This window comes from Bos grunniens, chromosome 10, assembly GCF_055505025.1.
Source record: "Bos grunniens cultivar Pamir isolate PY7600 chromosome 10, Bosgru_T2T1.0, whole genome shotgun sequence".
In the NCBI taxonomy this organism is placed as follows: Eukaryota; Metazoa; Chordata; class Mammalia; order Artiodactyla; family Bovidae; genus Bos; species Bos grunniens.
The window spans coordinates 66,787,797-66,806,975 of record NC_141174.1 but is presented as its reverse complement, the minus strand read 5'-3'; the positions used below and the strand labels follow the sequence as shown (position 1 = coordinate 66,806,975).

The following is a 19,179-nucleotide window of genomic DNA, read 5'->3' as shown; positions in this document are numbered from 1 at the left end:
TACTTATCCAGCCTTTTTTCTCACCACTGCTCTTTATTTGGGCTCAAATCTTTAACTTGGAATATTCCTCCTCCTATCCAGGTCCCTACCACTCAAGATCCAATTTTAAACAATACCATTTCTATAAAAGAGTATTTTTTTGTCCATTTTAACCTAAAGTGATCTTCCATCCTGAACTTTACCACTAGTCATCTACTATTATTTTGGCAGTGTAATTATGTCTTCAACGCTGATCTTGACTCATTTTTTTATTTCTAAATTCCTTTTAATTTTGTGCATGTCTTTTTACTATATGCATGAATGATTTTTCAAACTAGAAAATAGAGACTATGATTGTTAACACACCTCGCCCACAACAGGCACTGATGCATGACAGGTTCAAAAACCACATTAATTACAGTACTTTCTCTTTGTAGGAGTAGACTGCCATTGGGGAAGACTACTCTGAAGGAGCATTAGAAAAACCCAACCTTAAGCCAAGATCACATTCCACCCCTGGAGATTCTTTCAATCAACAAGCTCTTCTGATACACATACAAATAATGGATCCATTTGAATGCTCAATCTCATTGGCCCTTGGGATCAAGCAAGTGAAAACATCAGGAGAGAAAGGGTGAAGAGTGCATGGGAAACAAAAAAAGGAGTACTTTCTCCTGTAAACAGTTCTCTCCTCTATTAACATTTCTTACTCAATTAGGCATCTTTTGCTGTCTAGGTCAATGGTCTCCAGAGAAATTACAGCAAGCTTCACAATGTAAATAATATTAATATGTTATTTGTATATCATTTTAAATGAAATAATACACAGGTACTAGATAAAAATGTTTTAATAACAGGGGGGCACAATCAAGACACATGAGGCTAGTAGTATTGCTGGAAAGAGTTTAAACTAAGACAGATGAGAGGATTCTAAATTTACATGAAAATGCAAAGGGCCAAGAACAGTAAAGGCAATACTGAAGAAAACCAAAGACAGAGAACCTGTGCTACCAGTTTCAAGTCTTATCATGGAGCAAGAATTATTAAGATAATTGGTACTGGTCAAGGACAGACTAATGGACTAATAGAACAGAACATGATAAGAAATAGACCTACACATATACAGCCACCTGTTTGACAAAAGTGAAGCTGTAGTGCAACAAGGATGGGCTTTTCAACAAAAGAAGTTGGGTCAAATGGATATGGATATCTATGATAAGTAAAAAAAAAAAAATGACAACCCATAACACACACTAAAAACACAGTTTCTTGTAGATTTGAACAGTAAATCAAAAAAATTTTTGGAGAAAAACAGAATAATCTTCACGACCTCAATAAAGACAAAGATTTCTTTCACAAGATACAAAAAATGCTAACAATTCAACAGAGGATAGTACTGAGAGTGAAAAAGTAAGTAATAGGTAGAACAAAGAAAAATAAGCAAGTGTCTTGAAGAAGCATTTCACCAAGGAGGTTATCCAAATGGCCAGTGAGCATCAGAAAAGGTATTCAATATCATTATTCACAAGGGAAATGTAATTTAAAGCCACAGTGAGATACTATCATATACAAGGACTAGAATGAGCAGACAAGGCACTGTCACATGACTTGTGCACTTTCCTATATGTATGTTAATATCTCTAGGATAGCCAAGGCAACAAGAGAAAGGCTACGATTTTTAATATATTATACCTATTATTTCTTCCTGTTTCTCTAATCACCTGGGCCTGTTATCTACTAATGGAAAGCAAACAGTCATATCTTCAGGATCAACTTAGCTACTTCTTAGGTTCATGAATTCAAATGGTTATTAATTAATATCATTAGAAAAAAAGTTTAACTCTCTAATCATTGACTAGGGTACTTCCTGCCCTCTCAAGCTTTAACGACCCACAATTACATGTCAGTCTTTTTCTAATCTTTCAGGACTTTTCTTGTCCTTCCTGAAGTTCTAATTCACCATAGGAATGACAGCAAATACCTTTCAAGGTATATTTTCAGGATATATGCTGAAACTGGTAAGCACAGTTATAAATTTGCTTCCTGTGAAGATAAAATTTTTCTCTCTGATTCCACAGTAGTAGCATCCCTGTATAAGCAAAGGATCTTTCAGAGGATTTGTAAACTGTATTAATAATGCCGGAATTTTTTTGTAGAGCTCAATGACAACAAACAAGTCACATCAGGAAAAGGCACAAAGCACATACATGATGAATTTATCACAAAGAAAGGACAAAAAGAATTCAAGACAAGGGACTTTCCTGGTGGTGGTGAAGAATCCACCTTTCAACGTAGGGGACAGGCTTGATCCCTGGTCGGGGAACTAGGATCCCACATGCTATGGGGCAACTAAGCCCTCGTGCCACAACTAGAGAGAAGTCCATGCGCCACAACGATAGATCCCACATATGACAACTAAGACCTGGTGCAGCCACAAATAAATAAAAGGAACCCAAGACCTTGTATTTAAATCCTATCTACAAATCCAAACATCATCAAGACAGATAATTATTAGACTTAAGTCTCGCCACTGTTGTCCATACTTGACAAGTTACCTTCCCCCCACCCCAAAGAAAGACTCATTTTTTGTAAAAAACTGTAAACTGGCAGGATTAGAGGAAGTGTGTTTTTCATATATGTATGTACACTAAAATGTCATGCATCTTAAGTTTTAGCTTTTACTCTATACTCTTAACTAATAAACTTTGGAAATCTGTTTTAAAGAATTAAGTAGTCAAAATTTCTTTCTCTACTCTTCTTGCAAAATAGGCAATGTCATGTTCTCTAAAAAAATATTTCTTGAATAAGAAAAACTTGGTTTGGAGAAATCAGTGTGAGAAGCAGCATGACAGTGGTGAGAGGCATATTCTAGCAAAGCCACTCTTAGGGGAGAGTTTCCATAATAAACTATCTGCTCAGGTTTGAATCAGGTTTTTTGTTTTTTGTTTTTTCAAAATTACTTAACTTTATACGATTTTTAAATAGAAGGAATATAACAGGTACATGCCAAAATAGACTAAGACAGTCATCAGTAGTAGTTGATCATAAACTACATGTCAGAGTAACTCTGCAATGAAATATGCGTACTGCTCTCTGAGTAATTTCTGATGGTCTCTTTCATATTCAGAAAGTAAGACCCTTCCTTAGTCCCAAAATGTCAGCTTCTTTCCTTACTATTACACAGAATGATCCAGAATCTTTCTACATGGTGATTCTATTCACCTAGTCTTGATTCTTACATAACTACAGGTAGTATAAAATATTCTTGTGAGTCATGGCCAGACTGAAAAAGCCACAGTTATAATGGGCTTTATTAATTGTTACACATGGAGTGTCAACAAAATGATTGTTCAATCAGAACCCAGTCTAACCTTTAAGGCTAGGTATCATGTAAAAATCATTCTACTTAATTGAAAGCAAGTATTTCTTAGAAAAGATGTATCAACCAACTCTGGCAAGATACACTGCCTGGTTGATATTTCAACATATGTATGTTGGAGATAAGGATGACGAGAGCCAAAGCAGAACAGCATCTCTACACATCCATGATTAGCTTTCAGCTACCTGTGGCTCAGTAACTCAGTTCTACATGCTAAGCTACTACAAAAGCAAATGTCTACCTACAACATGAAATAAAAGTAAAGAAGAAGAAATGGAAGTGAATCTAACTTTGGAAAAACCAATTTCACATAAAGCATGCTGCCCACATCTAAATTTCTCAAGAAATTAACTGACTGAAGGACAGCACGGAACAGGTGCTTTGAACACACTACTCTATTTTCAGAAAGCAGAAGAATACAAATAATTGACGCATCTCTTTCAGTGTTACGTAAGATTGAATCATTGACATAATAGGGCACAACAAAATCCCAGGGGCAATGGTGCTTTCTGTATCAAAAATAAAACTAGTAAAAAAAATTTGTATCTTTAGCAATACACAGTATCAAATGTAAGGAAATCAGACTACAAGAGGTTAAGCAACTGTCTACCAAACATAGCAGTATTTACTAGAAGGAAGTCACCTTGCCACCACTGACTATATTATTCCAAACAGAATTGGAACCCAATTCTATGCTCCTTCTGCATTACTGATCTTATCTTCGGAATCCAAAAAAGTACATGGAGCAACACTTGAGAAAGAAACTGGGAAACAGAAGAAAAAGAAACCACACGGGTTCTTCAGTGGACAGCAGGCAAATAATAGATACAGCCAAAGAACAGCCTACATTCTGTAGGCCGTGTGACTGACGACCCCTTACATTTTCTAGAGGATACAAAGAAAATTTCTACCTTTTAAACTTTTAATCTCGTTAAAGAACTATAAAATAAACATACAAATCGCTTCTCAAAATTCTCCAGCATTATCCATTTCATTCAGAATAATACACAGATCCTTAGCATTAACTTATAAGGTCCCACATGATCTGAACCTGCACCTATCACCTATCACTTTCTCCCTTACCTTTCTCCCTTACCTATATAAAGGTGAACAATTACATGAAAAAGTGTTCAACATCATTATTTTCCATGGAGATGAAACTGAAAATCACAAATTCAAAAAATGAACTGACAGTACCAGGAGTAGGCAAGGAAGATGAACAGTAAATCTCTCACACTGTTGGTGGGACTTTAACTTTGTAATACCATTTTGGAAAAATATGTGGCAATGGGTTGTTGTTCAGTCACTAAGTCATGTCTGGCTCTTTGTGACCCCATGGACTTCAGTACGCCAGGCTTCCCTGTCCTTCACTATCTCCTTGAGTTTGCTCAAATTCATGTCCAGTGAGTTGGTGATTCTATCCATCCATCTCGTCCTCTGCCACCCTCTTCTCCTTTTGCCTTCAATCTTTCCCAGCTTCAGGGTCTTTTCCAGTGAATCAGCTGTTTGCATCAGGTGGTCAAAAACTGGAGCTTCAGCTTCAACATCAGTCCTTCCAATGAATATTCAGAATTGATTTCCTTTAGGAACAATTGGTTTGATCTCCTTGCAATCCAAGGGATTCAAGAATCTTCTCCAGCTCCATATTTCAAAGCATCAATTCTCTGGTGCTCAGCCTTCTTTATGGTCCAACTCTCACAAGACTACTGGGAAAACCAGAGCTTTGACTATAAGAACCTTTGCCAGCCAAGTGACATCTTGGCTTTTTGATACACTGTCTAGGTTTCTTACAGCTTTCTTTCCAAGGATCAAGTGTTTTAATTTCATGGCTGCAATCATCATCCGCAGTGATTTTGGAGCCTAAGAAAATAAAACTTGTCACCGCTTCCACTTATTTGTCACGAAGTGATGGAGGCCATGATCCTAGTTTTTTGAATCTTGAGTTTTAAGCCAGTTTTTCTACTTTCCTCTTTCACCCTCATTGGCAATGGGTACTAAATCTAAACATACATATGTGTGATGATACAGCAATCCCACTCCTGGATATAAACGCCAAAGAAATTAGTGCTTGCATTCATCAAAAGACATGTACACGAATATGTATAGCACTTTTATTCATAATAGCCCCAAACTGGAACCAACCTAAATATCCACCAACATTAGACTAATAAACTATGATTAGAAACAGGCAATGGACTACTTCACGGCATTAAAAAAGAATATCTTTTTTTTGGTGGTCAGTTCTGAACTTGAGGTTTCAAATGGGAAGAAGTATAAGAGAAGACTTCTGGGTGCTGGAAATATTCTATACCTTAATCTAGATAGTTGTTACACAAATGCATACACAAGTGTAAATTCATATATTTTAAATGTGTACTTTAAAATATGTGTACTTCCCAGTAAAGTTATGTATAAAATATATATTAAAATATAAATACATATACTGTATACACACATAAAATGTCTATTAAGTTGTATGTAATAAATTGTAACAATACTCTGCTCTCACTCCTCTGGGAACTTTTTTTGGCCGCTTCAGGTCATCTTTTACTTTATTACTTTTATTGATTGAAAGAAAAGGGAAGGGAGTATTACATAGATAACTGATGCTGAAATAATTGCTTACCTTTAACAAAGGGCAGCTGGAAAGGTTGGGAAAGGAGAGTGGAAAATTAACCCCAAGAAGGAAATCCTTGTTTCTCAGATATTTCTCCTGGCTCTCCCCTTCCGGCTCTCCCCAGGAGCGCAGCTGATGGAGCCTGTAGGAGGCTTTCAGAGACAGGAAAAGAGCTAACCATCTGAAACAAACCACAGCAGACATGCTTATTCAGTGCTCCATGGAGGTTTGAGGGTAGTTCATAGCAGCGAGGAACCTTGTCTCTCATTAACTGTCTCTTCTGTCAATCTTGGGCATTTTAGACACAGTTCTTTCAAAGTCGGTTCATACTTTTGTTCTATAAATTCTACCTTTGGCATGAATTGGGTTTGCTACTATGAAAACGAAAATCCTCCGTAAAGCTCCTATTAGTGTTAAGGAATATTCAACTCTTATCGCAAAACCTTTATAAAAACATCCTCTTATAAAGGAGATAAGCCTCTCCTAATGAGGTCATTATTTTTTACACAAATATAATACAAAGCAGTAAATTAAGTAAAAGCCATTATTCCAAAGAATAAGAACAGAGAACTAAGTTTCCCAGAATACATAAGGCAGGTTACGCTACAATCCCTACTAAGTAAAGGAATCATCAGCCATCATTTGCCCTGAACAAACAAATAAAACAAATTTCTACCTAGAAATTAAGACTTGAAGACCTTCTGATAGCATTTGGGAGAAGAACCTAAACAGTTTTTATTTAAGGTATAGCATGAAGCATTGTACAATTATTAAATTTTCAAAAGAAAGTTATGACTTCCTTATAAAACTTTAATTCTTAATACAAAAAGAATGAGATGCTCTGTAAGATCATATAATACTAAATATTTAATTTCACAGTATTCAACATTTGCCCCTATTTATTCTCAACTGTTCTCTCATCAAACAATGAACAAACTTCTCACCTGGCTAAAAGTCCCTGAAGCATGAGGTTTGCCATTTCAGCTGGAGATACATCAATAAAGCGAAGGAAAGAGAAACAGCTTTCTTCATTAACACCTGGAATATCAAAGAACAAAGTGAAACCCAACAGAAAACCAAGAGACAACACTCAACTAAAGCCTGCTGAACTGCTGAATTTTGACTTAAAAATTTAAAACTATTCTAAAGGTTCCAATACAGCCACTTTGACAGAATACAGAGTGTCATATTTTTGTACCACAATCACAAGTAAGAGAGGCAGACGTATGAGATATGACATATATGAGCCAGAGTGGGGTTGGCTCATCAGTTACCTCTGGGGTTTCGGATCCTTGGCTAACTGCCTTCCTCTTTTTATTGTGCCAGGAAAAGGAAAAGAAAAGGAAAGCACAGAGGTGAAGAATTCTGAACTTCTGCCTCAATACTTTGGACAATGCTCAAAGTTGAGCAGGTTCCTTTCTTTAGACTAAGCAGCAGGGACCTAAAGAATCAAACTAATCAAAGAATCAAACTAAGACCCTGCACTGTCTCTATCATACCTTTATTCAAGGGTGTAAGACATTTTTATGAGACAGATATAAAATAAAGATGGAAGGTCAACTGAAACGGAAAGAAATTAAAAAAAATTTTTTTTATGCTTTCTGTTATAACCACAAAGCTTACTAGCATCTACAGATGAAGACAACTAACTTACTTAAATCTTATCAAGACTATAAACAAAAGCCTAGCATTCAGGCAAAGCCACTATTAGTTACAACTCAGCAAAACAAAGAACATCCTGATAAATCCTTGGCATACTTTCCTTCTCAAAGACCAAAACACCTACCTTTTCTGTGAAAGAGAGACTGTTGGATATAGTCTGGTGCAAATGGAGAAAGAAGAACCCTTAACCACCTGTAAAGTAAGTAAAATAAAATAAATCCAAACCCAAATATAAATATCAGAAAGTTAACTAAACTGGAGGCTCCAAACTAAAAGAATCTTTGAAGGTTTAAAACTGTTTATACTTTTGAGAATTTTGTTGCCAGGCAAAAATGATACCATATAAAATACTAAATATTTACTAAAGGTAGTAGATGATAATACAAGTTCAAAGCGGTCTCATTTTATTTCACATTTCCAGAAACACAACTCCAGCACTGGAAGTTGCCATACACTATATTAAACAAAAACCACTACAACCCTGTTCTGTTAATCCCCTTGCCCATGTAAAGTATTAGCCTGGAGCTATCACAAAGAATTCTAAAATTAAACCCAAGAAATCTGTCTCAGTTTCAGTAATGTTAGGCTAGATGTTGTTGATGATTATTTTGATAATATTGTTTATATAGTTTCTATACAGAAAGAGCTTTCTAAATCTATGGTTCTCAAGTGCAAGTGTATGCAAGACTCTTTTGGGAATTTGTTTAAAAAATTCAAAAGCAATTGTTAAATTTTCAAAATAAAATCATTATTTTCTGATTGATTCTGCATGCAGAGGTGAAGAATGGACCTACACACCTATTTTCTGAATGGAAGTGGTTTCCAGCATATTACCATTAACAACACTTCATTTTTTTAACCAAATCTATCATTGCTGATTCTGGGAAAAAGGTAAATTTGAAATCAAATCTGTTTTTCCACAAGTGCTATTACAAGTGTGAAATAAGCCACTACAAAGCAATTTCAATACTTAGAGATATTTGTTGATCTCTGTTGGTACAAGTACATGTTTGCACACATGTACATTCCTCATTCAGAAAGGGAACTGCAAGTAGTTAGGGCCTTTCAGGTCATCCAGTTAAACTCTTGATAGTACACAGACCCTATCACTAGATCCCTCAACAAACAGTTGTCCACCCACTGCTTAAATACCTCGCTGTTGTGGAACTCACTCTCAATTAAGTTTATCTACTAAGCCACAAAACCCCAAATTACAAAAGCACTCTTAGAGCAAATAGATATTAGTATGTGCTCACCTGTCTCGTGAATGGTTGAAGACCCTGATCTGTCCATGACGGTAGATAAACTTTGAAATCTGGTATGGCTTTAGGGAAATATGAAATGGAGACCAAGTTTCTTGTCGTTCAAATAATTCTGGGTGATTACATACCTAAGAGAAAGGGAAATGATAAGACAATAGGGTGTCACGTGCAGACATCACTATGAAGCAACGGGGGAATCCTAAACCCTGCATATTTACCTTTATAAATATATATATTCCCATTCTCATTCTTTAACAGCCTTTGTTTATTTGGCATCAAGGCTAGCTAGAGCCTCTTCCCTGAAGTGGGTTAATAAAGACAACTCTAGGGCAGCTAACCTAAGCTCTTACCTTCCTAAACTGCATGACTAGATTCATGAGGCTGCTGGTGGTTGTCTGTGCTTGCTGGGTAGAGCCCATAGAAGACTGCAATAAATCTTCAATGGAAATTTTGTTCTTCAGTGCCTGATACAGCAGTTTCTGTCGGCTGGTTAGTTGGCAATACATTAGAATCTCAATCTAAAAATCAATAAGGACATTTATATTTTGAAAAACAGTTTGTAAGAAAGCTCAGTATTACCATAAATTTGGAAACTCATGCAAGGCAGATTATGGTTAGAAAGAGAACAGTATACATATCTTAAGAAACTCAGTATCTCTATAAACTTGTGATATGGCTAATTCAAGAAACTCAGTATCTCTATAAACCTATGATGTGGCTAACTATCCAGAATATGAGCTTTTCTTGATCCTCTTCCCTTGTCACTCACTCTACATGCTGTCCATGGGCAACCTCTTCCATTTCTAATAGCACCACCTACCATCAATCACAGTAACTTGCAAAAATATATTTCCAAACACCCCTAAGCCCCATACTTCTAACTACCTACTAAAATAGTATTACTCAAACAGTCTGTAGCAATTGCATTTCTGATCTATGAGAAAAAAAATTTCTCTTTCACAATTTACTTGATTAACAGCATTGTCATTTACTAAGTTGCCCAAAAAGAAACTTCAAAGTCAAAAAGTCAGCTCTGATCTCTTCTCTTTCATACCCCGTGTTCTATCATTTTCTAAGTTCCTCAACTCAACCTGGAAATTTTTCTCTAACCACTCTGACATACCACAGAATCTCACCATATCTAACTTAGACTGCTATTACTATGGGAGCTTCCTGCCCCAATCTCTCCTGGTTCCAAGAAACCTTCCATGCAAGTCTTCTAAAGTACCCAAGTGCAGGAAAACCTTCAATGTAAGTTACTGCCTATGGTAAAATATTACAAATTCTCCTGTAGGCAGAGGCCTCCCATAGTCTAACTTCCTGTACTGTCCCAATCTCATGATGTTCTCCTGTATTTCTTAGCAACAACAGTCTGAATAATGTTTGCCACACACGCTGCCTATTTGAGTATTGACTTACCTTTGTTCATTCTTGTTGTTTAGCACCCACTTCCCACCATATTTCCTGGTAAAAGCCAACTCATTATTCCAGATCTAGCTCACATGTCATCTCTGTTTTGATGCCTTCTCTAACCTTCACTAACAGAACTATCCCCTTTCTGTGTTCCCATTATACTTCACATAGATCATCACTGTATATCCTATGATACAGAACCAGCTATCTATATATTCATCTCCCTGGGAAGTCTGAATAGAATCTAGAAGCTGCATCTCTACATATCAGCTGCTCGCAGAGAGTAATAGTTCAACAACATATATATTATTTAATTCATAGATTAGAAACATTGCTGATGTTTAAGAAATTTATAATACACACAGTAGTTTACAACCACACATCTTCTGATCACCTCGCTAATAACCACTAAATAAGAGACATTATGATGCTGCTATTGTTTTTAAGCTGTTTCTGATATAAAAGCCTCAAAGATCTATTTTTCTTTAATGAAGTATTTTCTATCAGGTACATCTGTGTGATACTTCTATTTAGGCAAAATCAACCAGTTTCACAAAACAGCCATATAGTTTTTTTTAAAGGAATAAAACAACGGTACACTTCTTTCCCTCTCTTTGAAGGTGTACGTCACCACCACAATCCTGTAAGAGAGTTACTAAATTTCACAATGATCCAGCCTCTGGCAGTGACAGTGAGAACCACCTGACGTTATCAAGAACCTGGAAAGATGCCTTTTATATAGACAGGAGAACTATGAGAAACAGGTGTAATCTATGTGAGGCAGGAAAATACTCCAAAGGAGTAAGAACTGGGAGGAAAAAAAAAAGACAAAAGGAGAATATTGGGAGGATTCACAAGCAATAACAGAAAATTACAGAGGTCGGGGAAAAATTCAAAAAAGATATTTATGAACCACAATTATAGACTTTATGAGAAAAAGTAATACAACTCAAAGCACAGTATACTTCTAAATCTACCTCTCAGTCTGCAGAAATACAGGAGACAGAGGAACATGTCAGCGAACACCACAATGATGCATTGAGCAAAATTCGATATGTGGAAAACTGTGGACAAACTACCCAGTTTCCCCAACAAAGAATTGCAAAAGGGAAAAAAGAAGGGTGGGCCTAAAAGATATCTAAGGGACATATCACCCAAACACTACATATGAACCTTGTTTGGATCCTGACCTCGAAAAGTGAAGACTTTAAAAGATAAAGAAAGAAAGAAGCATACACAAAGACAACTGGGGATATCTAAGCACTAACTGGGTATGTGATACTGCAATGAAGTAACTTCTTTTTTTTTTGTAGAGATGATAATGATATGTGATTATATATTTTAAAAAAACACCAAATCTTTTAGAGATACATATGAAAATATTTATAAATGAAACAAAAGACATTCAAGATCTGCTTCAGAATAATCTAAAGGGGTGAAGAATGGTCATGGGTTGATCATTTAGGCTATATGGAGGATTCATTATACTATTCTTTCTTTTATAATATTTCAAATTCTCTGTAATAAGTATAAAACAAAAAAGAAAAAACTATTACTTGTCTTGATTATGTGACTCATCTTAAGTCTATGCTGACCCTCCAAGTTTAAAGGTTTTCTCTCAAACTAATTACGCGTCAACTGAACATTTACCAAGGAATTTTTTTTTTACCCTGGAATCTTAAGTTGGTGTTTATTAAGTCCTAAACTCACAAGATTGACTTTCCTTACCTTGTCAGACAATTCATTTTCCACATCCTTCTTGATTCTCCTCAGCATAAATGGCTTCAATATCATGTGTAAGCGAGAGAGTTGATCTGAAATGGCAGGAGACACCCCAGACAAATAATACATTATATCAATTTAACACAAACAAAAGAAATATCATGATCATCTCTCACTGAACGCCTATGGCATAATGATTTATTTGCAAGACTGAAACAATCTTTCCCCAGGTAGGAAGCCAAGGATCTGAACTTTCCACAGCATCTTCCTACAGTAACTGGCAAATGCGTTTTGCTATCATTTACTCAGACCAATAAGGATGACTTTATTTTTATCAGAGTTCACCTTCAGAATGTTTCAAGAACATTTTATCAATAATAGGGTTCTCAAACAGGTCTAATGCAAGCTATATGGGACTCCCAGTGTTGCCCCAAAATCATTTTTCAAAGTGTGTCAGCATATTAACAACATGTAGAATAAGAAATTACTTAAGGACTTTTCTAATGGTAGATATCACTTCACATTGTGCAATAAATACTCCACAACTCTCTTAAAAGATACTAGTTAAGAGATCAAAAAAATTTATAATAAAAATTCAAAAATGTTCAAAGAAGAAATAAATCCAAAGAAAGAAATAAATTCAAAGAAGAAAAAATACCAAAAATTATCCTTCTAATATTTTGTTTTTATTACAGGCAAAAAGTCTTACCCCATTTCACAAAGAATATAAAGTTTTTTAGGATCTATGTGGAAAATGAGGATTTTGTAAGCCAAAATGTGAACTTTGCTTGTTCTGCCTTGAGTAAATAGTCAACACTACAGCAGCATCAATTGATAAGTCCTTTTTTGACTCTTAAACACACACAAAGCACATAAAAAAGAAAAAAAATTTATTTTAAAAGAGAAAAAACTTTTGTCTCAGATCCTCTTATGCACACTAGAAGAAAATTCTTTACACAGAAGAAAATATCCAATATGTTGCCTACAGTAGCAAGAATGCAAGTTCATAAAAGTACTCACTCTCATCTATGGCAGATTTGTTTTCGGCATGGCTCTCAATGTCCTTGGAAAACCATTCATTAAATTCCTCATGTGAATCAAATAACGTTGGCATAATGAAATGCAACAGAGCCCAGAGCTGGAAACAAATGAAAAGTAAAATAGCTACAGAGCAACGAAATGACAGGATGTGAAGACATAATGAGTTCAGAGAAAGCAAGTGAACTTGATCTGTTTACCTGTGTCTAGGTGCATGTGTATGTGTGACTAAGTGAGAGTGTATAAGCACATGTCTCATCAACCAACTTTAACAAGGCACTGTAGCAAAATGTGGTATTTTTCAATTAATTTCACACCCCAAGTCTCAAAGTCCTGCTCAGATTTTGCAGTGAGACAGTTTTAAAATTTATACAAAGATCCATTCCACAACTGAACACAGTCTGAGGTAGCAAAACTTGCTAATAATAACTCTAGATTAGGGATCAGTAAATTATGACTTGTGGTGCCTAGTCTGGTCTGCCATCTACTTTTATAAATTAAACTTTATAGTGGAACATAGTCATACCTACTCTTTTATATATCATCTATGACTGCTTTCACATCACAATGGAAGGTTGAATAGCTGTGCAGTGACTATATGGCCCATAAAGTCTAAATATTTACCATCAGATTCTTTATAGAAAGTTTTCTGATTCCTATTTTAGATGATAAGAAAGAATTTTAGCTCCTCTCAGTGTTAAAGAATATTACTAGTATATTACTAGTAATTACTAGTATATTACTAGTATATAAACATCCTAGTATAAAAATATCTCTGCATTAGATGAGTAGCATTCTTAATGTGATCATTATTTATTATATAAGTACCAAAGAATAAAGAAGTTTACTTGCCTTGTGCCAGAGAATAAGAAAATAGGAATGATGCCTCCTCTGCACCTCCCAACAAAAAACCACATAGGGCAAATTCTTCCTTTTACATGGGGGATTATAAGTTGTATACAGCTGTTAACACTCTGGGTGGGCCTGGGTAAAGAATTCCAATCTGCTACTAGTGCCTACCTCTGCCATGGTGTTCTGAATGGGGGTCCCAGTTAGCAAAAGCCGATTCCGACACTGAAACTGCAGGAGTATCTTCCAACGAACACTGTCCAGTAAAATGAGCAATAAATTCCAAGTTAGCAGTAAATCTTTATTCGTCCTACTGAGAACCCTTATTTCTAGAAATGCTTTTCAAAAAATAACAAACATTCAGACTCAAGCAATCTATAATAAACACAATTGAAAAATATCATTCAACAAAGCTGAGGATAGGAAATTTCAAAGGAATTGACTTCTCTATACTGAAAACATGATATTAAGGTATTAAAGTTTTAAAACGTCCTCAAATAGGCAGTGAAAGTGTTAGTCATTCAATTGTTTGCAACCCCATGGACTATAGCCTGGCAAGCTCCTCCGTCCATGGAATTCTCCAGGCAAGAATACTGGAGTGAGTAGCCATTCTCTTCTCCAGGGGATCTTCCCAACCCAGGGGTCGAACCCAGGTCTTCTACATTGTAGGCAGATTCTTTATGATCTGAGCCAGGAGGAAAGCCCAAAAAGGTAGACTAGGATCCGTTCTGGCTTGATAAAGTCCTTCACTATCTTTGGTCAGTTTTGTTGGTACAAACCATATAACTGGTGGCACGAGAGGTAAAGAATCTGCCTGCCAACGGAGGAGACCCAGGAGTCACACGTTCAATCCCTGGGTTGGGAAGATCCCCTAGAGGAGGAAATGGCAACCCATTTCTGTATTCTTGCCTAGGAAATCCCATGGACAAAGGAGCCTGGTGGGCTACAATTCATGGGGTTGCAAAGAGTCAGACACAACTAAGCGACTGAAAATGCATACTAGAAAGTTTTAAAATTATTATTCTATATGCTTCTAGTGTGAGTCTGGAGGGAACAATGGAAAATGAGAAAGGGTGTGAGAAGAAATACAAAGTGAATCTACTGCTCCTGGCCACAAGCATGCCCTACTTCAAAAGAGTGAAAGAGGAAATTATGCTCTTCAGAGAATGGAAAGGTCCATGGAAAATACTATTCTGCCAGTTAACATGGACTTCTAAGAAAGTCCTATGAATTCACCAAGAGTTAATAAAATCCATCAAACTCAAGGTCTAATACCACTGAGTAACACTTCACAGCCAAGCACTCATTTACTATTCAGTTTGGGAGCTAAAAGGTATTAGAACACTTTAAACATGTAACTTCCAATTAAAGGATTCTTGGGAGTCTAATAACCATCCAGGGACTAGGATAACCTGCATAAAATAGTAGAAGCTATAATCCACAGAATTTAACATTCTGCTTCCTACCAAGATCTGTAAAGTAATCCCTCAAGCAAAGGGCAGATACCCCTTCCTCTACAGAAAATTTCCTTCAAGAACAAAAATCAGTTAAAATGCCATAATTATTGAGTGGGGAGGAAGAAGCTGAAAAAAATCCTCACACTCTAAATATTAATATTTATATTCCATGAAAATACAAAAAAAGAATTTATGCCTTCTGGTCAGATACATGGTTCATGCAGATACCATGTTCTGAATTCTCTCTGACCTTCATTCTTGTGTGCGTATGTCAGACACATATCTATGTATCTGTATGCCCTCAGTCCACAGACTTTATTTCTATTACTTGCATTACCTGGAACTACTCTTGAGTGCCTGAGCCTCATCCAATACCATGTACTGCCACTTGACTCGCTGGAAATACTTTACATCCTGTACCACCAGCTGGTAACTGGTGATAACCACATGGAAGGGGGCATCCTGAGTGTAGAGAGTCTTCTGTAAATATAAGAGGGCAAGGGTGAAAAGAGAAACCTAAACAATTCATAATAAGACAATGAGGAATGGACTGTATTTCCTAAGGCCAAGAAGTTTAAGATAGCCCTAAAGATATGTTTCTCCCATGTAGGAGATATGTAGTGAATTAAAGCATAATTGTTTTTAAAGTAGTCACCTTAATCACAAGCTTTGTTAAAAAGTAGTCATCAGCTTATTAAAGAGAAAAGTTCTTAATCCTGGCTGACTGTCTATCACAGGAAAAACATTGTAAAAGAAAAAAAATTACATCTGCATAGAAACATGTAAGATTTTATGTAAGAGAAATTATTCAAATCAACTGGAGAAGTAATGACTGCATATATGTGTGAATATGTACATGTGCGTGTGCATATGCTTACAGTAAGCTGAAAGTTACCTGACTCCAAAACCTCCTGATGACTTTTCTGTCGTGAGGATTTCCCCAATATGGTAGCACCTAGAAAAAGGATCAATATGTATATTAGTTTCTACTGATAATCTTAAAAGTATCATCACAAATATAGGATTTTCTGGTGGCTGAGATGGTAAAGAATCTGCCTGTAATTCAGGAGACCTAGGTTCAATCTCTGGGTCGGGAGGATCCCTTGGAGAAGAGAATGGGTACGCTCTCCAGTATTCTTGCCTGGAGAATTCCATGGACAGAGGAGCCTGGGGGGGCTAGTCCATGAGGTCACAAAAAGTTGGACATGACTGAGTGACTAACACTTTCAGTTTCATCATCACCAATACATTATTCAGAAAGGCTTTTTTAAAAAACTTAACAGAATGAATATATGCATTTCTCTTCTGTCATTACTGCACTAGGAGTTGGACTAGCACTCTTTCTACTGACCCAGTTAAAACAAATAAAAAACAACTGTTTGAAGGCATCAGAGAGCTACTTGGGCAGTGAAGAATTATAGAGTCCAGATCTAGAAAAGACAGGAAAGCCTGGCATTGTACATGTTCCCCTAGAGAGTGCTGATCATTCCCAAAAGTTCTAATCGAGACACTATGAAACTGAGAAGTTGTTTTTCTTTTTTTAAAGGGACACAGGACCCACAAACAAAAAACTGTAGTTCAAGGAGGAAGATTTCTGATAACTACCCACCTCCCTGGCCTTAAGTTGGGAATGAAAAGATACATACACACTGGTAGTAAAGATAAACTATACACATACTTGTTTTATCAGATTCTGAAATCTAGCTTCAATTCATCCCAACTCCTGACTTAGATTAATGGGGTTTTGGATTATTACTGTCCCAGAAAAAAATTACTGTAGGCAAAAAAATCCACAACAAAACCCCAAACACACATTAATCCTCTCTCTGGAAGAAGAAAATAACATTCAGAGCCCACAGTTATCTCCAGAATTTTTCCTATACATCTGGCATTAAAACAAAACCAAAACAAAAATTTTAGAAACAAACTTTTAAACAAATGCTTGTTTGTTCACATTTTTTAAATTTTTTTTTAAAAGGCTTAAAATGTATTTTAATAAGTTCATGTTGCATTATTTCATTTCTCAGAAAAACTTCAAAGGTATTAGGGACAAATCAAACATGGTACACCAATAAAAAATGCACAGCATAACTACCTAAGATAGGCAAAGCTAAGAGCTACCGTCTGACACTCAGCATACAGCAACCCTGTTCTCAAGATTGTACTAGGCCTATTAAGAAAGCTGTGAATGGCAACATCACAGACATAAAAGGGCCATTTCTGGGTTGTCCTTACCCAAGAAAAAGATGGAGGCAAGTTTAACACAAGATTTTTTAAAGATAAGAGAAAATGTCTTCCTTGGGACACGAAAGGGTAATATATGGGACATAACAGAACCGTATGCATGTTGTCTGTGACCTCTGTGGACATGTGCCTCAATTCCCACCTGGGAGTGATTGGAACAGTGGGGCCAAGGTCATTGGGGGATGTTTGGTTTTTGTGGTATATGTGGCAGGATCTCTGGGGTGAGACAGTGCACTAAGTCGTGTCCGACTCTTGCAACCCCATAGACTGTAGCCTGCCAGACTCCTCTGTCTATGGGATTCTCCAGGCAAGAATACTGGAGTGGGTTGCCTTTTCCTTCTCCGTGTTCACAGAATTTAAAGAGGAGATTTAGAACTTCAGTGTTACACTAGAAATTACAAAAGAACCAAAGGGAATTTCTAGAACTAAAAAAATAACTAGAATTAAGAATTAGATGATGAGTTCAACAGACTGAATCAGTTGAAGAGAAAATTACTGAACTACAAGAGAGGTCAGAAGGAAACACCCAGACCAAAGCATGGAGAAACAGAAGAATGCAAAACTCAGCACTTCTGTAATGTACCTAGATGTAACTCTCACTCTTTTTATTGTTACGGGGTTCAAAGTGCTTCTTGAATCCATAGCTTGATATGTTTTGTTCTTCTGAAAAATCTCAGAGATAGAAGCACAAATATGCAGGAAGGGATGAAGATCAATGAGAAATGAATGTGAATAATACAAATAAATCTATATAATTTCAAAAGTATAAATAATAGTAAAATGTCTTCTGGGGTTTAAAATACAAAATATATATACAAAAACAACTGTGTTAAGTCTAGAGAAGGGGAGTGTAGTTACAGTACTATACTCAGGTCTTTCTACTATCTGAAAAGTATTAACAGTATTAACTTGCATTTTTTTTTTTGAGAAAGTTAAGCATATGTGTTGTATTTTCCTGGGAATCTACTGAGTAACAGAATGAATATATAATTAGCTAGTTTAAAAGGGGGAAGAAATACCACTACTTCCCCAGTAGTCCAGTAGCTAAGAATCCACCTTGCAATGCAGGGAACTTGGTTCAGTTCCTGGTCGGGAAACTAAGATCCCACACACTGTGGAGCCAAGAAGCCTGTGCTCCACAACTACTGAGGCCTGCAGACCACAGCCAGAGAGTCCCTGCGCCACAACAAAAGATCCTGCTTGATCCAACAAAGATCCCTCGGTCTGCAACTAAGACTCATTGCAGCCAAATAAATAAATAATACTTTACTATTTTAAAAATATTATTTATTTTATTCTTGGCTGTGCAGAGTCTTCCTTACTACAGATGGGCTTTCTCTAGTTGCAGTTCACGGGCTTCTCAGGGCTCAGTTGCCCCGCAGCATGTGGAATCTTCCTAGATCAAGGATTGAACCCATGTCCCCTGCATTGTCAGGCAGATTCTCAACCAGTGGACCACTAGGGAAGTCCCAATAAATAATATTTTTAAAAAATAAATAAAAGGAAAAAAAAAGGATAAAATCGAATCAGTTCAAAAGGACTCAAAGGGAAAAAAGG

At 36.4% G+C, this 19,179-nt stretch overlaps 1 protein-coding gene across 9 annotated transcripts in view; it reads right to left on the bottom strand.

Annotated features, from left to right (window-relative positions):
* Positions 1 to 19,179, bottom strand: part of INO80 (INO80 complex ATPase subunit) — a 123,539-nt gene that overhangs the window by 52,260 nt on the left and 52,100 nt on the right. For 7 of the 9 annotated variants that reach the window (XM_086321850.1, XM_086321854.1, XM_086321855.1 and 4 more), the window contains 10 exons: positions 16,274 to 16,333; positions 15,716 to 15,858; positions 14,093 to 14,177; positions 13,055 to 13,172; positions 12,041 to 12,126; positions 9,250 to 9,417; positions 8,894 to 9,027; positions 7,762 to 7,829; positions 6,920 to 7,013; positions 5,985 to 6,156 (listed from right to left, as the gene is read on the bottom strand). In XM_086321850.1, the coding sequence (XP_086177976.1) occupies positions 5,985 to 6,156; positions 6,920 to 7,013; positions 7,762 to 7,829; positions 8,894 to 9,027; positions 9,250 to 9,417; positions 12,041 to 12,126; positions 13,055 to 13,172; positions 14,093 to 14,177; positions 15,716 to 15,858; positions 16,274 to 16,333 (1,128 nt within the window). The remainder of the gene's footprint in view (positions 1 to 5,984; positions 6,157 to 6,919; positions 7,014 to 7,761; positions 7,830 to 8,893; positions 9,028 to 9,249; positions 9,418 to 12,040; positions 12,127 to 13,054; positions 13,173 to 14,092; positions 14,178 to 15,715; positions 15,859 to 16,273; positions 16,334 to 19,179) is intronic. The other 2 variants (XR_015134936.1, XM_086321857.1) reach the window with 1 other exon arrangement.